General features: G+C 35.1%; 1 protein-coding gene across 3 annotated transcripts in view; it reads right to left on the reverse strand.

The window, feature by feature from the left end:
* Positions 1-3,177: 3,177 nt before the first annotated feature.
* PCNX4 (pecanex 4) overlaps positions 3,178-17,822 on the reverse strand; it is a 38,711-nt gene continuing 24,066 nt past the window's right edge. For 2 of the 3 annotated variants that reach the window (XM_010962226.3, XM_045522063.2), the window contains 4 exons: positions 17,625-17,728; positions 13,592-14,625; positions 13,041-13,227; positions 3,178-3,911 (listed from right to left, as the gene is read on the reverse strand). In XM_010962226.3, the coding sequence (XP_010960528.1) occupies positions 3,660-3,911; positions 13,041-13,227; positions 13,592-14,625; positions 17,625-17,728 (1,577 nt within the window). In that variant the 3' untranslated portion in view covers positions 3,178-3,659. The remainder of the gene's footprint in view (positions 3,912-13,040; positions 13,228-13,591; positions 14,626-17,624; positions 17,729-17,822) is intronic. The other variant, XM_045522062.2, reaches the window with a different exon arrangement.

Genomic DNA, 17,822 nt, shown 5'->3' on the forward strand with positions numbered 1-17,822 from the left:
ACTCCATTGGCAACTCCTTACTTTCGTTATTATAATTAATTTTACTTTAATCTTTAGCACCTTACAGGAGAAAACATGCATAGGCCACAAAAGAAAATCAAATATTCCTTGACTGTTTACTGTCAAGGGAGGTATAAGAGGGGAAGAAAAACATGGTTCTTATTTATAAGCAGTTCACTGTTTAGCTATGGGCAAAGTAACACCCATAAAATAACTGTGGAATAGTTTTTGGAGAAGTTGGAGGCCACCCTGGTGGCTGTACTTTGGTGGAGGAGGTTGGGAAGGTGGTACATGGTGGGGTTATACCATGGGACACAGCAAGTAAAAGCCATGGAATAAATGCACACATGGCAACATGGATATATCCTAAAGCATGGTGATGAGTGAAAAAAGTAAATGATGAACTATAACACAATCCTGTTTACATACACTTAAATTTATGTGCATAGAGGATAGTGGTCATTTTGCCCACAGTGGGTCCAGATAATGGAGTTATTAAACATAAGCTTGAAAATTATGTTTAGTACTTTTAAAGATATAAAACGCAAGATTGAGAAATTTAGCAGCAACCTAAATGTCCACTGATGAATGGATAAAGCTGTGGCATATGTACACAATGCAATATTGCTCAGCCATAAAAATAATCTTGCCACTTGAGACATGGATGGATCTAGAGGGTAATATGCTAAGTGAAATAAGTCAAAGTCAAATACCACATGATCTCATTTATACATGGAGTTTAAAAAACAAAACAGAATAAAAAGCATGCATAGATACAGAGAACAAATGGCTGGGTGTGGTGGGGAGGGTTGGGGGCAAAACAGGTGAAAGGGATTAAGAGGTATAAACTTCTAGTTATAAACCCCTATGGGTTTCTTCCTATTGTTTATTGTTTCTCTTGGATTTTGATCATGTTGTCTTATCTCCTCAGGTGCTTTTAGATTGTCTAACATAAATATGAAAAATTATAAAAATAACTTAAAAGGTCCAGAGAAGATTGACATTTGCTCTGATTAGTAGCTAGGTACATTACAAATCCAGGGTCACCTTAATTCAGTTTTAGGGACTGAAAAGATTCAAACTGCATCTATTCTTTTGTTCACCCTTACAATGAGGATGTAGTCTTTGAGGTCCCAATCCACTGTGTGCTCAGTTACTAGGGTCCCTTCTTCCTTGGAGAGCTCTGAACTCCAATTTTTAACCCTCTAACTTAGTAGCTAGGATGCCAAAAATGTTAGTTATCTTCTCAGCCACCTCTTCCTGAATTGGCAAATGCTCCTAGAAGAAAAGCAGCTCAAAAGCTGAGCTCAGGTCTCTAAGTTTCATTTCTACCTTGGATCTTGGTGATGTAATTCTTCACTGTCTTCTTGGTTCTCTGATATCTTAAGCAGATTTAAAAATATAATTTTGCCCAGCCAGTTCTCTATGAGATGCCTGATGTGAATTACCGATGAACTACTAAGAGTGAAAGTCAAAAAAGCTGGTTTTAGAGAAAATTTGGTGGAGATGGAGATAAGTTACACATACAGGTTTGATGCTAAGAGAAGCTGAGCTAGGTACCTGTGTTTGAACAGCATCAAATTATTGCTGATATTTTAGATCTTGGGAGTGAATGAGGTTGTCCACTGTGAATGTAGAATAAGAAGAGGGGGCCTGAACCAGTTGTTAAGAAATTCCAAAATTTAGAGTTAAGGTAGAAAAGGAAAAGCAGCCAAGGTGGTTGAGAAGGAGTAGTCAGGGATATGAGACGAAAATGAAGATAATGGAAAGGAAAAAAAAAAGAAAAAAAGAAAAAAGGATAAGTAAGATGAGAATATAAAAGTAACTACAATTTAAACTTGAACAGCACTGGGGTTAATCTACATATAGTATTCATGGATTGAACCAACTGCAGACCGGGTAGTACCTTAGTATTTACTAATGAAAAATATCCATATGCAAGTGGACATACACAGTTCAAACCTGCATTGTTCAAGGGTCAACTGTAGTTGGTTTGACAATATGAAGGTAAATAATGACCTTAATAAAAACTTTCTTTATTTGGGGGGATAGTAGAGATGGAATCCAGACTGGAATGGTCTGACAAGTGAATGAAGATGAGGAAACTTGGCCAGGAATGAAATGGAGAGACATGGGAGCAGTTTGAGAAGAATAAAAGGTAAAGGGAAAGCATGGCTTGGCATTATTATAATAGTGAAAATCTTTAAACAACTTAAAATGCCCAGTATTGGGGGGATAGTCTAATAAACTGTTGTATCTGTCAATGTTAGCCAATCATTAAAACTGATAGTGTTTTTAATGATATGAGAACATCTTCTATGTGACATATATATATATATATACACACACACATATAATTTTCTAGCTAGTAAATCACAGTTATGTAAATCATAAGCCTGAGATCTAAACTCAGATGTAATACCATCTTAATAACTATACTATATTGCTTTCCCCCAAATGACTAACACACAAATCTCATGAATTCATTAATTGAAATCAGTTCAAAAGTTGTTATCCTTTAACACTGCTGTATTGAACTGTTCCACATAACAAATAAATGGAATAATAGTAATAAAAACCTAATTGGTACATTTCAAATCATTTCAATAATTTCTAAAAGAATATACTACTGTACTACCAACCTAGGAGGCTACTATAGATTAAATAAGGTGGAAATAAAGTAAGGGGTAGAGGAAATTCATGTCTCAAATGACACAGATTCATTGCTCATCCCCCTTAGGAGGAACATGCAAAAAGTTCCTAAGCAGCAAGAGGATGAAAATAAAATAGTGATCACATTAAGAAAAAATTTCTCTCATGTCTTTCTGCCTTGAGTTTAGATACCTTAAGACGCTTGTAACTGGTAGTCCTATTAGATAAGGACTGAAGCAGTATATTCAGTTGAAAAGAAACGCAGAAGGACCCAGATTGAAAGAATGGCTTCTATAGTCACAAGCAGATTGCCCTAATGTTGCTAATCCTGTGAGTATTCACATGATGAATGGGATGAACTCTTTTCCTTTCACATGTATCAAAAGGACACTTGGAAGAAAAAAGATTTTTTTTAAAGAGATTTGACTAAAATTTTTGAAGATTTTTGAATTGAAGTAAAGAAAAGAAAATACATAGATTATGTGAAAACATTCAGACCATGTTAAATGTTATAACAGTACAAAGTTTGAAAATACTATAAAATTTAATTATATTTGAAATAAATATATATACATTATGTAACCTTCAATAGGATCCATTAGCATCTTAAAAACAATATGTGTATCTTTTAAGTATGTAAAAATTACATAGCTGTTGACACCTCTAAGGCAAGTCACTTATCATCACACATTTAAGAAAGCATTAAAAAACTATCTAATCTCATACAAATGCTTTACATTTACCAAAGCCTACCACAATCTATAGGGCACAAATATTGGCCAACTAGTTCTAACTTTTATGTTAGACATAAAGTTGTTGTTGTTTTAAACCATTGAGATATCTAAGAGAATCAACTTTACAGAGCTTAGCTTTTCTCAGGCATGTGACTTGTGGAAGGAGAGAGGGAAGTCCAGTGAAGTTATGAGGAATCACACTGTTACTTTTCTAGAGTGAAAAAATAAAAACATCTCATTTGATGATAATACATTTACAAGTCAAAATGGGCTCTAAAACAAACGTATATGGAGAGGTTTTGAAGAATAAATTGGATATCCCAGGGGAGGATCAGCCGCTTGTACTGTAAGGTTTCTTAAGAGAAGTGGATGAGCTTGTATACTGTAACGCTCCTCATCATCATTTGTGGCATAAAGCAATTCCCATGAAAGATTGGCCCACTGACCTCTAACAGCTTCAGTGTTTAACTTCCCGATTTGGATCAGTAATTCTTGAAGGGTAAGTACTCTCCCAGTGTAAACTCCCTGCAAAGAATAAAGGAGGTGGGAGGGAGTGAAAAATAAGAGAGATAACATTCAGGCCTTTATATTTTATACAAACTTAGAGAAAAATTCTATTGTAGTTAGGCAAACAGAAAGTGGTGTTATCAAAATGTACACACAAGTTACTTGTCTTCAGAATCAAGAATCACTTCTATTCGGTAGTTCTCTGAGTAAGTATGAGAAAGAAAGTTCCCTGACAGACACTGCACTCATTTCTCTCTCCTTTCCTCTCTATTCCCTCACCCCATCCGGCCTCAGCAATGCATAAGTCATAACTACTAGTCAGTGAACAGTCATCCAATAGACTCTTTTTAAAAAATAGCTTTACTGAGATAAAATTCACATCCCATATAATTTACGGATGTAAAATGTACAATTCAATGGCTTTTTAGTATATTCAGATATGTACAGCTATCTCCACAGTCAATTTTAGAACATTTCCATGACCTCAAAAAGAAACCCTGTGCTCTTTAGCTATTAGCCTATACCTTAATGCCCCCAGTCCTAAACAAAAAAAATTTTTTTAAGATTCCACATATGAGATTATATGGTACTTATCTTTTTCTGTCTGACTTACTTCACTTAACATAAAACCTCTAAGGAGGTTTATCCATGCTGTCACAAATAGCAAGATTTCTTTTTTTTTATCGTTGAGTAATAGTGTGTGTGTGTGTGTGTGTGTGTGTGTGTGTGTGTGTGTGTGCGTGTGTTTTCTTTATCCATTCATCCATAAGTGACACTTCGGTTGTATCCATGTCTTGGCTATTATAAATAATGCTGCAATGAACATGGGGGTACAGGTATCTTTTTGAGTTAGTGTTTTCATTTCCTTTGAATAAGCACTTAAAAGTGAACTTGCTGGATCATATATATGGTAGTTCTATTTTTAATTTTTTGAGGAATGTCCATATTGTTTTCCATAGTGACTGCATTAACTTATATTCCCACCAAAGGTACACAAGGATTCCCGTTTCTCCACATCCTAGCCAACATTTGTTATTTCTTGTCTTTTTGTTAAGAACCATTCTAACAGGTATGAGGTGACAGTGGCTTTGATTTGCATTTCCCTGATGATAGTGATGTTGAAAATCTTTTCATATACCTGTTGGCAATCTATATATCTTCTTTGGAAAAATGCAGATTCAGTCTATTCAGATCCCTTGACCATTTAAAGATCAGACTGATTTTCTGCTAAAGTATATAAGTTTTTTATATACTGGGTATTAATCCCTTATTAGATATATGTTTTGCAAATATTTCTCCCACTTTGTAGGTTGTCTTTTCAATTTGTTGATGATTTTCTTTGCTATGCTGAAGCTTTTTAGTTTGAAGTAGGCGCACATGTTTATTTTTGCTTTTCTTGTCAAATTCAAAAAAAAATCATCACCAAGACTGATGTTAAGGCTTTGCTTACCTATGTTTACATAGTCGTTACCATCCATGTTTTCTTCTAGGAGGAGTTTATGGTTTCAGGTCTTATGTTTAAGTCTTTAATCCATTTTGAGTTAACTTTTTTGTATGGTATAAGACAGTGGTCCAATTTCACTCCTTTGCAAATGTGGCTGTCTAGTTTTCCAAACACCATTTATTGAAGACACTGTCCTTTGCCCACTGCATATCCTTTGTTGTAAATTGACCATATATGTGTGGACTCTCTATTCTGTTTTACTGACCTATGTGTCTGTTTTTATGCCAATACCACACTGTTTTAATCACTATGGCTCTGTAATAAAGTTTGAAATGAGGAAGCATAATGCCTTCAGCTTTGTTCTTTCACAAGATTGCTTCGGGTAATTGGGATCTTCTGTGGTTTCATACAAATTTTAGGATTGTTTGTTCTATTTCTGTAAAAAAGGCCATTGGATTTTGACAGGGATGGCAATGAATCTGTAGATCACTTTGGGTAGTATGAACGTTTTAACAATGTTAATTCTTCCAATCCATGAGCATGGAATATCTTTCCATTTATTTGTGTCTTCTCTCATCACGCCGTATAGTTTTTATTATCTTTCACATCCTTTAAAAAATTTATTCCTTGGTTTCCATAATTTCTCTTTCTCATAGTTCTTTGTTAGTGTATAGAAATGCAACAGATTTATATATATTAATTTTGTATGCTGCAAATTTACCAAATTCATTGATGAGTTCCAGTAATTTTTTGGTGGTGCCTTTAGGATTTTCTATGTATATGATCATCTCATCTGCAAACAGTCACAGCTTCATTTCTTCCTTTGCAACTTGGATTCCTCTTATTTCTTTTTCTTATCTGACTGCTGTGGCTAGGACTTCTAATACTATGTTGAATAAAAGTGGCAAGAGTGGGAATACTTGTTATGTTCCTGATCTTACAGGAAATATTTTCACCATTGAGTATGATATTAGCTGTGGGCCTCTCATATATGGCCTTTGTTATGTTGAGGTATGTTCCCTTTATACCTACTTTGTTAAGAATTTTTATCATAAATGAATGTTGAATTTTGTCAAAAGCTTTTTCTGCATCTATTGAGATGGTCATACGATTTTTATTCTTTAATTTGTTTATGTGGTGTATCACATTGATTGATTTACAGATATTGAACCATCCTTGGATCCTTGGGTAAATCCCACTTGATCATGGTGTATGATTCTTTTAATGCATTGTAGAATTCAGTTAGCTAATATTTTGTTGAGGATTTTTGCATTTTTGTTCATCAGTGATATTGGCCTATAATTTTCTTTTTTTCTTTTTTCTTCTTCTTCTTCTTTTTTTTTTTTTTTTTTGGTGATATCCTTGTCTAGTTTTGGTATCAGGGTGACGGTGACCTCATAGAATGAGTTTGGAAGCACTCGCTCCTTTGCAATTTTTGGAATAATTTAAGAAGGACAGATGTTAACTCTTCTCGAAATGTTTGGTAGAATTCACCTGTGAATTCATCTAGTCTTGGACTTCTATTTATTGGGAGTTTCTTTATTACTGATTCAATTTCATTACTGGTAATTATTCTATTCATATTTTCTATTTCTTCCTGGTTCAGTCTTGGGTGATTGTACATTTATAGGATTTGTCCATTTCTTCCAGGCTGTCCATTTTATTGGCATATAGTCATGTGCAGTAATCTCTTATGATCCTTTGTATTTATGTGTTGTCAGTTATAACATCTCCCTTTTCATTTCTGACTATTGATTTTAGCCCCTTCTCTTTTTCTTAAAGAGTCTGGCTAAAGCTTTATTAATTTTGTTTATCTTTTCAAAGAACCAGCCCTAAGTTTCATTGAGCTTTTCTATTATTTTTTTAAGTCTCTATGTCATTTATTTCTGCTCTGATTTTCCTTCCTCCCTCCCTTTCTTCTAACTTTGCAGTTTGTTTGCTCTTCTTTTTCTAGTTCTTTTAGGCATAAGGCTCATTGTTTATGTGAGATTTTTCTTCTTCCCTGAAGTAGGCTTGTGTCACTATAAATTTCTCTCTTAGAACTGCTTTTACTGCATCACACAGATTTTGGATCATTGTGTTTTTGTTTTCATCTGTTTCCAGGTTTTTTTTTTTTTTTTTTTTCCTCTTTGATTTCTTCAGTGATCCACTGTCTTTTCAGTAGTATACAGTTTAGCCTCCAGGTGTTTGTGGGTTTTTTTTTTTTTTGGTAGCTTTTTTTTCTTGTAGTTAATTTCTAGTCTTCTAGTGTCATGGTTGGAAAAGAAGCCTAATATGATTTTGATTTTCTTAAATGTACTGAGATTTGTTTCATGGCTAGCATGTGATATACCCTAGAGAATGTTTCATGTGCACTTGAAGAGAATGTGTATTCTGCTGCTTTTGCATGGAATGTTCTATATATATATCTATTAAGCCAATTTGGTTTAATGGGTTATTTAAGACCAGTGGTTCCCACTGATCTTCTGTCTGGATGATCTGTCCATTGATGTAAGTGGGGTATTAAAGTCCCTTACTCTTATTGTGTTACTGTCAATTTCTCACTTTATGTCTGTTAGTATTTGCTTTAAGTATTTAGGTGCATCTATGTTGGGTGCATAATATTTACAATTGTTATACTGTCTTGTTGGATTGATCTGTTGATCATTATGTAATGTCCTTCTGTCTCTTGTTACAGTCTTTGATTTAAAGTCTTTTTTGTCTGATATAAAGCATTGCCACCCCAGATTTCTTTGGGGAAAATAACCCCATTTACAATTGCATCAAAAAGAATAAAATATCTAGGAATAAATCTAACTAAGGAGGTAAAAGACCTGTACTCATAAAACTGTAAGACAATGATGAAAGAAACAGAAGATGACACAAACAGATGGAAAGAGATACCATGTTCATGGTTTGAAACAATTAATATTGTTAAAATGACCATATTACTCAAGACAATCTACTGATTCAATCCTTATCAAAATACCAATGGCATTCTTCACATAACAAGAAGAAATAATTCCCAAGTTTGTACAGAAACACAAAAGACCCTGAATAGTGAAAACAATCTTGAGAAAGAAAAATAAAGCTAGAGGTATCATGTTCCCTGAATTCAAAATATATACTAAAGCTACAGTAATCAAAAGTATGGTATTGGCACAAAAATGACACACAGATCAATGGAACAGAACAGAGAGCCCAGAAAGGAACCCACACTTATGTGGGCAATTAATCTATGATAAAGGAAGCAAAAATATACAGTAGGAAAAAGACAGCCTCTTCAATAAATGGTGTTGGGAAAACTGGACAACTACATGCAAATGAATGAAACTAGACCACTCTCTCACACCATGTACAAAAGTAAATTCAAAATAAATGAAAGACTTAATCAGAAGACCTGAAATCATAAAAATTCTAGATGAAAACATAGGCAGTCAGCTCTATGACATTGGTCTTAGTAATGTTTTTTTTTTTTTTTTGAATATGTCTCCTTACACAAGAGAAACAAACACAAAAGTGAACAACTAGGACTACATCAAACTAAAAAAGCTTTTGAACAGCAAAGGAAACTCACAAAATGCAAAGGCCACCTACTGAATGGCAGAAGATATTTGCAAGTAATATGTCTGATAAGGTGTTAATGTCCAAAATATACACAGAACTCATACAACTCAACATCAATTTAAAAATGAGCAGAGGACATGAATAGATGTTTTTCCAAAGAAGACATACAGATAACCTACAGGTACATGAAAAGATACTCAACACTGCTGATCATCAGAGAAATGCAAATCAAAACCACAATGAGATATCCTCTCACACCTGTCAGAATGGCTATTATCAAAAAGACAATAAATAACAAGTGTTGGTGAGGATGTGGAGAAAAGGAAACCCTTGTACACTGTTTGTGAGAATGTAAATTGGTGCAACCATTATGGAAAATAGTATGAAGGTCCCTCAAAAAATTCAAAATAGATCTACATATGACCCAACAATTCCATTCCTGGGTATTTATCTAATTAGAAAAATATATATATATGCATCCTTATGTTCACTGCAGCATTATTTATAATAGCCAAGCTACGGAAGCAACCTAAGTGCCTATCAACAGATGACTGGATAAGGAAGACATGGTATATATACACGATGGAATATTAATCAGCCATAAAAAAGAATAAAATCTTTCCATCCAACAACATGGATGAACCTAGAGGCTATTATACTAAGTGCAATGTCAGACAAAGACAAATACTGTACAATTTTGCTTGTATGTGGAATCTAAAAAACAAAACAGAAAAAGAGTTATAGACATAGGAAATGAACAAGTGCTTCCCAAAGGAAAGGGAGGAGAGGAAGGGGATAGAAGGAGGAAAGAAATAGGTGAGGGAGACTGAGGTACAAACTTACCAAAAAAAAAAAAATTTATTCCTAGGTATTTTATTCTTTCTGATGCAATTATATATGGACTGTATTCTTTTGTTTTGTTTTGTTTTGTTTTAACATTTTTTATTGATTTATAATCATTTTACAATGTTGTGTCAAATTCCAGTGTTCAGCACAATTTTTCAGTCATTCATGGACATATACACACTCATTGTCACATTTTTTTCTCTGTGAGTTATCATAACATTTTGTGTATATTTCCCTGTGCTATACAGTGTAATCTTGTTTATCTATTCTACAATTTTGAAATCCCAGTCTATCCCTTCCCACCCTCCACAACCCTGGCAACCACAAGTCTGTATTCTCTGTCTGTGAGTCTATTTCTGTCCTGTATTTACACTTTGTTTTTGTTTGTTTGTTTGTTTTTGTTTTTGTTTTTTAGATTCCACATATGAGTGATCTCATATGGTATTTTTCTTTCTCTTTCTGGCTTACTTCACTTAGAATGACATTCTCCAGGAGCATCCATGTTGCTGCAAATGGCATTATGTTGTTGGTTTTTATGGCTGAGTAGTATTCCATTGTATAAATATACCACCTCTTCTTTATCCAGTCACCTGTTGATGGACATTTAGGCTGTTTCCATGTTTTGGCTATTGTAAATAGTGCTGCTATGAACATTGGGGTGCAGGTGTCATCCTGAAGTAGGGTTACTTCTGGATACAAGCCCAGGAGTGGGATTCCTGGGTCATATGGTAAGTCTAGTCCTAGTCTTTTGAGGAATCTCCACACTGTTTTCCATAGTGGCTGCACCATACTGCATTCCCACCAGCAGTGTAGGAGGGTTCCCCTTTCTCCACAGCCTCTCCAGCATTTGTCATTTGTGGATTTTTGAATGACGGCCATTCTGACTGGTGTGAGGTGATACCTCATTGTAGTTTTGATTTGCATGTCTCTGATAATTAGTGATATTGAGCATTTTTTCATGTGCCTTTTGTATGGACTGTATTCTTGATTTCTCTTTCTGATCATTTGTGATTAGTGTGTAAGATTTTCTATATATAATATCACATCTTCCGCAAATAGTGACAGTTTTACTTCTTCCTCTCTAATCTGGATGCTTTTGTTTCTTTTTCTTGCCTTAAGTGCTCTGGCTAGGACTTCCAAAACTATGCTGAATAAAAGGGATGGGAGTGGGTATTCTTGTCTTGTCCCTGATCTTAGAGGAAAAGCTTTCAGCTTCTCACTGACAAGTATTATGTTACCTGTGGGCTGTCACATATGGTCTTTATTATGTTGAGGTTGATTCCCTCTATATTCACTGTGTTTCCCACTTTGTTTAGTTCTTTAATCAGGATTTCCTTCAGTCCTTTGAACATACGTATAATGGTTACTTTGAAATCTTTGTTCAATCTGACATTTGGTCACTCTCACAGGCCATTTCCGTCACCTGTCCCACCCCACCTCACTTCCCCTGTGTATGTGTCAGACTTTCCTGTGTCTTTCCCCATGTCTCATAATTTTTGTTGAAAATTGAACATTTTAGATAACACTCTAGCAATTCTGGGTACTGACCTATCCCAGGCCTTGTTATTGTTATTTGCATATTTACTTGGTGAATGGCTGGATGACTTTAGTGAAGTTAATCCCTATCTCCCCCCAAATGAGAAAGTCTCTGATACTGTTTCTCAGGGAGTGCAGCCTTGTGAATGCCCACAGTTACAATGAGACGGCAGTGATTTTGGCAGAGTTCTCCTTTTTTAAATAGTCACACCTAGCTGGTGGCTCTACATTTTCTACAATGACCTGCGACCTAAATTGCTCCAAAAGCTGATCCAATTAAATTTGGGCTCCTCTGAAAGAATAGTTTTGGAGGTCAATGTTTGAAGTTTGTTTTGACCCCTGGAGGGCTCTTCTCTGCTATTTCTTTCCCTGGTTCTCTCTGTTAATCTCTCTAGCCTACAGTTTAACTTGGATCTCAAGTGATTTTACCAATTGCCTCTAACCACTTTTTACCACAACAGCCACTATTTTTGAGAACATCTTAAGCTTCGGTGGGTCCACACTATGTGCAAATGTCACTTCCTCTGGAAAGAGATCTGGAGCTTTTCTTTTTTTTTCTTCAAATGGTTTGCTTCTTCTAGTGGGCAAAATCTCTGAGCCAGAGCTCTGTAACTGGGGGGTAAGACAATGGCTTACTTCTCTCTGAGTGACACCTGTGCTTTAGGACTTACGTGTTTGGTAGAAGAGGAGCAGTAAACTCAGGTCTTCTTGGCTTGCCTCTCCCAGTGTGCAACCTTCACCTTACAGGTAGGCAAGGGGCATCAGAGCCCCACTATTCTCACTGGAACCATGCCCAGTTAAAGCCTCCATCCAACAAGTTGGGGTGGCCAGAAGGGAGTTCCCACCTCTTGACTACACATGTTTAGAAACAAGTCTCACAATAGGCAGGTAGGAGTAAGATGAGAAGTTCTGATGTCCTTCCTCTTTTAGGTAAATAGTCCTCCAACTGGGAATTGAGGGGAGAGGGAGCCCTGTGTTCTTGGCAATACCATTCTGAGTGGAGTTTCTGCCTTGCTGAGCTGGGAGGGCATAAGTGTTGTTCAATAATACAGTCTCTAACTGTTCTTCCTAGGTTTTAGTAGATTTTCTTGAATAAATGTTTTTTCACTTGCTATATGCCTTTAGGACCATTTCCAAGACTGCAAATTGTTATCTTTTAAAAATAACTTTCATCATTTTCATTGGGAAGAGCATTTGCAGTAATACCAGACACAGAACCCACAATAAGCCTGTAACAATGAATCTTTCATATTGCATACACTCAATGACATTTTAAATGCAACGAGAATAGTACTTAATCTTTAAAAAGTCATTCCTTATTTAGAGTCTTCCTATATTTTCACAAGTCAGATCTGCTTCAAAGCATGAATGTCAGCAAGAGAAATACTTTGCCACTTATAAATTAATTTTTCTTCTAGGAGTCAAACCCAAATTGATAATTCATACACTTTATACTGTCATAACTATAATCCATCTAGTCAAATATGCTATATAGCAGATTACATTTACTTGACTATCTTATAGCTTAGTTATTGCACAATGGCTATACAGCATTCTTAATTGGCACTTATTAGGTTTGCAAAGTAAATAATCAGTCATTCTAGGACTGGGTTATGTTGACCATAAAGTCTTGATTACAAATGCCTTAATATTATAATTACTATATCCATAAGTAGAATATTATATCTCTATAACTTAGATCAAATACCTTATAAATGATTTGTTCTTTAAGGTTAATATATAAAAATCATTCAAAAACACATTTTTAACCTTACCATATGAGGATCATACCCCAGAGAAAACAAGTAAGGTTTTTCTTGTAAAACTGCTTCTTTCCACTTTTCATCAGATACCAAACCAATATACCAGTCACTTTCATATTCTTCAAGGCAGTTAGTCAGCTCTTTAAAGTCTTCTACTGGACCTAAACTTGCTTTATCAATCATGAGTTTCAGAGTATACCTAAATAATGGAGAAACAGAGAATTTTAGAATTCTAAAAATCAACCTTATAGATGAATAGATTTTGTTCAATCAGTATTTTTATAAGACACTGAAGTAAAATCATACACATTTCAGAAAAAAAGATCAGAGAGAAATGGTAGAGTTAAAGGGAAGAAATCTAGTAAGCAATATGAAAAATAGGTTCTCCACATAAAAAAAAAAGGAAGTTCAAAACAAAGTGTACTTCTTACACAAAACATATTTTACATTTTTAGGAAAGTGATTTTAAAATTAGAAATGAAGGAGTATCCCCTAGGTTATAAAAAAAAAAATCAACATTTTCCAGCCAATATTTCAACTTGCATGTAATCAAAAAGAATTACCTGAAAGCTTTCAGTGCTAGTTGGAACAATTCTGGCTTTTCTGTGAGCCAATCCAAGGCAACAGACCAAGGCAAAACACCGTTGTAAACTCTCAATATATGACCAGGACTAGGAATCATATTGTCTACTCCAAATAAACTAAAATAACAAGTCATTACTGCATGAACATAAAAGTCTTTTAAAACTCTGTCCTTTGCAATTTCTTCCACGACAACTGAGGCATTTTCTTCTGAATGGAAACATTCCAACTGCTTTAAAACAAACTGGTACCAGTCTTCCGGAAATAATGAGCTCATCTCCTTCACTTTGGAATTAGGCAAACAGTTAGACATCCACTCTTCAGGTAAGCTTAACAAGTGGGAATGAGAACAACTGAACTCCATGAGAGGGATGTATGCCATGTCTTCTTGTTTTCCTTTGTCAATAGCAGGGTATCCCAATACAATTGCTTTATAAAGACTATTTTCAGTAACTGTGCCTGTAGAATGATTACCAACCCTCTGTGATTCTACTGATCCTGGAATAGGCAAATTTATACCTGGCAAAATTTTCAACTGATCTTTTTCTCTTCCTTTTTTGATAGTTGGCTCTTCACCAAAAACATCATCAGACCAGTCATCCAAAGTTTCTGAATTTAAACTGTCTGTGTCTTCTGGGGATTCAGTTTGCGGTGGAGTATTCAAAGCAGGCAGAACTATTAGAGATGCTTTCCCTTTATTTTCAATTTTGTGAACATTCTCCTGCATGCTGGACCTTCTGGAACAGTACTGAACAAGTATCCACACAAGTACTTTAACAAGGTCACCTTTAAATTCTCTTAAGTTATCATGAGAATCAATTATGCCAGACAAGACATTCCTGGCATCAGAATACAGTTTCACTGGCAAAGCAGTACAGGGTGTCAAGACATTTCCAAAGTGTTCATTTATGGAACATACTCTTGCATATTCTTCTTGCTCAAAGGCACTTTCAAAAACTTCATCAACTCTTCGAGCTTCAGCAGTATGACAGGAAGTCTCTTGCAATTCTAACCCCTAAAGAGGAAATAAGTACTTAAGCTTATGATCCCTTACTACACAGAGAAAACTAACTAGTTTTGTAAATGCTCATGGATTGGATTCTCATAATAAAAATATATATAATGGAAAAAAATTCTTTAACACAAGAGCTACACCTTAATTCAAACTTAATGGCACTTAATACATTTGATGTTGGTTACAGAGATGAAGAATAATATAAAAACTCTACTAGAAATTGATAAAACAATTTTAATGCATGATGATAATTATAAGACTATATCTATAGTCAAGGTTGAATCACACTTTTAAAAATTTTTTTAAATTGTAAAAAATTGGAGGGGGAAGCAAAATTGGAGTTACACAATAGGCACAGGTTTGTATCCTTTCCATCCTGCATTATATGAGAGCATTATTCTATGGTATGGATATGCCATAATTTATTTAACCATTTCTCTCTTCTGGTCTTTAAAAAAAAAATAAAGGTTTATGTATTTGGTTATTGTCAATCTCCTCCAACTACATAAACAGCTCTCTTTTGATTACTACTATATCCTCTGTACCTAAACCAGTACCTGGCACACAGTGAAGTATGGAACAAATGTATGTTGAAAGAATGAATATTATGAATAAGTTCTTATATAAATTTTAAACACATTTTGATTTCTTCCCTAGAATGAATCACTTGAAGAGGATATGCCAGGTCACTGTTTACTATTATTATTATAATTATTGTTTATTTATTTATACATTTTTATAAAACTACCAGTGTCTTTAATAAAAGACAAGGCTTTTAGGTTGTATTATGATCCAGGGAAAGAACATGGAATGTGATATCAGAACCTGCTTTTAAACCATGGCTCTACCAGATTCTAGTACACAATCTTGAGTAGATCACTTATCCTCTAACATTCCTTTTGCTTCTTTTTCAAAGAAAAGTAATCCTAGTACATAGGGTTATGAAGATAGTAATTAAAGTCCTCTGTAAATTTTAAAGTATTATATAAATGTTAGTAGTAGCTAAGCAAGCCTATGTCCAAAAAAGTAAAAAAAAAAAAAAAAGACTGCCACCATTTGTGTTCATACAACAAATGTCACAGAGCACAAAAGATCAATAAAGGTCTCACATTACTAGGTATTATAAAACTATACCATTTAAAAAACAGAACTAAATTAAGCAATGAAAACATCCTCTAAATTTTTCAGGATTTTTTGTTTTGCCTTCTCCTACTTAAGCATGTTAGACTAGAACAGTAGTTCTCAAGCTTTAGGTGAGTCAGAATTACCAGAAGGCTTGTTAAAACACAGATTGCTGGACACTCCCCCAGAGTTTCCGATTCAGTACATCCAGGGTGAGGCCTAAGAATTTCCATTTCTAACAAGTTCCCAGGAGATGTCAATATTACTAATCTGGGAGACTGCATTTGGAGAATCACGGGACTAAAGGAAAAGCTTTTTAGTTACCAGCAATTTTATCCAATCTGTGCTAAGACAAAAAAATTCATTCATTCACTGTTCACTCAACAAATATTTATTAAGGGCCTATTATGTGCTAGGCACTGTTCCAGGGGCTTAGGATACATCCTCCAAAAAGAGAGAGAGATCCCTGCTCTTGTGACATTTACATTAGAGAGTGGAGGGACACAGGCAATCAGTAATAAAATTAATAAGTAAATTACATAGTTTTTTAGAAGGTGTAAGTGCTAAGGAAATAGACAGAAAGTAAAGCAAGCAAGGAGGACTGGAAGTGTAAGCAGGTATGGGAGTGCGTATGCAATTTTAAATAGGATGGGCATAGTAGACCTCATTGATAAGGTGACATCTGAGCAAAACCTTGAAGGTGGTTAGGGAGTTAACTGTTGTGGTTATCTGAAGGAAGAGTGTTCCAGGCAGAAGGAACAGCTAATATATTGGATTACAGTAAGAAAGTTCAAGTAGTAGATGAGACCAAAGAGGGAACAGGGAGTCTCACCATTTAGGGCCTTGGCTTTCACTCTGAATGAAAGAAGAGATCAACTGTAGAATTTTGAGTAGGAAAGTAACATGATCTTACTAAGATTTTAAAGATCACTCTGATTGATAATAGGCTGTAGGGTGGCAGAAGTAGAAGCAGGGAGTCCAATTAGGAAGCACTGCAGTTACCCAGGAAAGGGACTAAGGTGGTGGAGAGCAGGGTGGTGAGAAACAGTGGGACACAGGCTACGACCTAAAGACAGAGTAAACAGGATTTCTTATTGGATTGGATGTGGGGTACAGAAGTAAACAAGGAGTCAAATATCACTGGACTAAAGCCCAAATGTTTTTGAGTTGAGCAACCAGAAGGATGGAATTGTCAGCAAGGATTGGGGCACTCTGATTTAAGAGGTCAAGGAAAAGAGAATGAACTATCAAAGGAGACTGACAAGGATTAACCGGTGAAACAAGTGAAGAGATCAGTTGTGTCAAATGCTGCTGACAAGTCAAGTAAGGTCAGGTCTGTGAACTGACCACTGGATTTAGCAATGTGACAGCCATTGCAGACTTTGTCAACAGTGGTTTTTAGTGAAGTAATAGGTAACAGGGTCAAAAACCTAGAGTAAGTTAAAGAGAGAATGGGAGAAATGAAATTGGAGATATAAGCAACTCAAATGCTCTGATAGGAAGGAGAAAAACTGAGTGTTAGCAGGTAAGGGCAATGGGGTCAAAAGAAGGTTTTTATAAAGTTGAGAGTGCTTAAATGATATAGGAGTGAGGAAAATATTACTACTGAGTCCCATTTTTGAGACACTCAACTAGACAGGGATAAAAATAATACAACTGGACGAAAAGGGGGCAAGTGTACTTTGTTACTATGCTCTATTATACAATCAATACTAGTCTGCCTTTCAGTATGTGCATGTTGAAATATACTTTAAAAATCCCTAGGTGTTTTCACAGGTAATTAAAAGATACTTTTTGAAAGTGAGCTACTAAGTGATGTGTGCATAACAAACAAAATTTTTAAACATGTACTAGAGAGGTTTCAAATGCACATTGACCTTAATGTTAATACAGCAATAAGTATAGCCACATTCTAGAATCATTATCCATATTAAACGATCCTGAAAACGGCCCAAGTAATGAGACCCAGGTAAGAGGAGACCTAAAACAAATTAGAAAAAAAAAGTTAAGTAATTGTTCAAGTTTGTCTTATTTTGCCATGTGAATCTTCAAAATCAATAACTCACTGGGAACTA

Source organism: Camelus bactrianus, chromosome 6, assembly GCF_048773025.1.
Source record: "Camelus bactrianus isolate YW-2024 breed Bactrian camel chromosome 6, ASM4877302v1, whole genome shotgun sequence".
Classification (NCBI taxonomy): Eukaryota; Metazoa; Chordata; class Mammalia; order Artiodactyla; family Camelidae; genus Camelus; species Camelus bactrianus.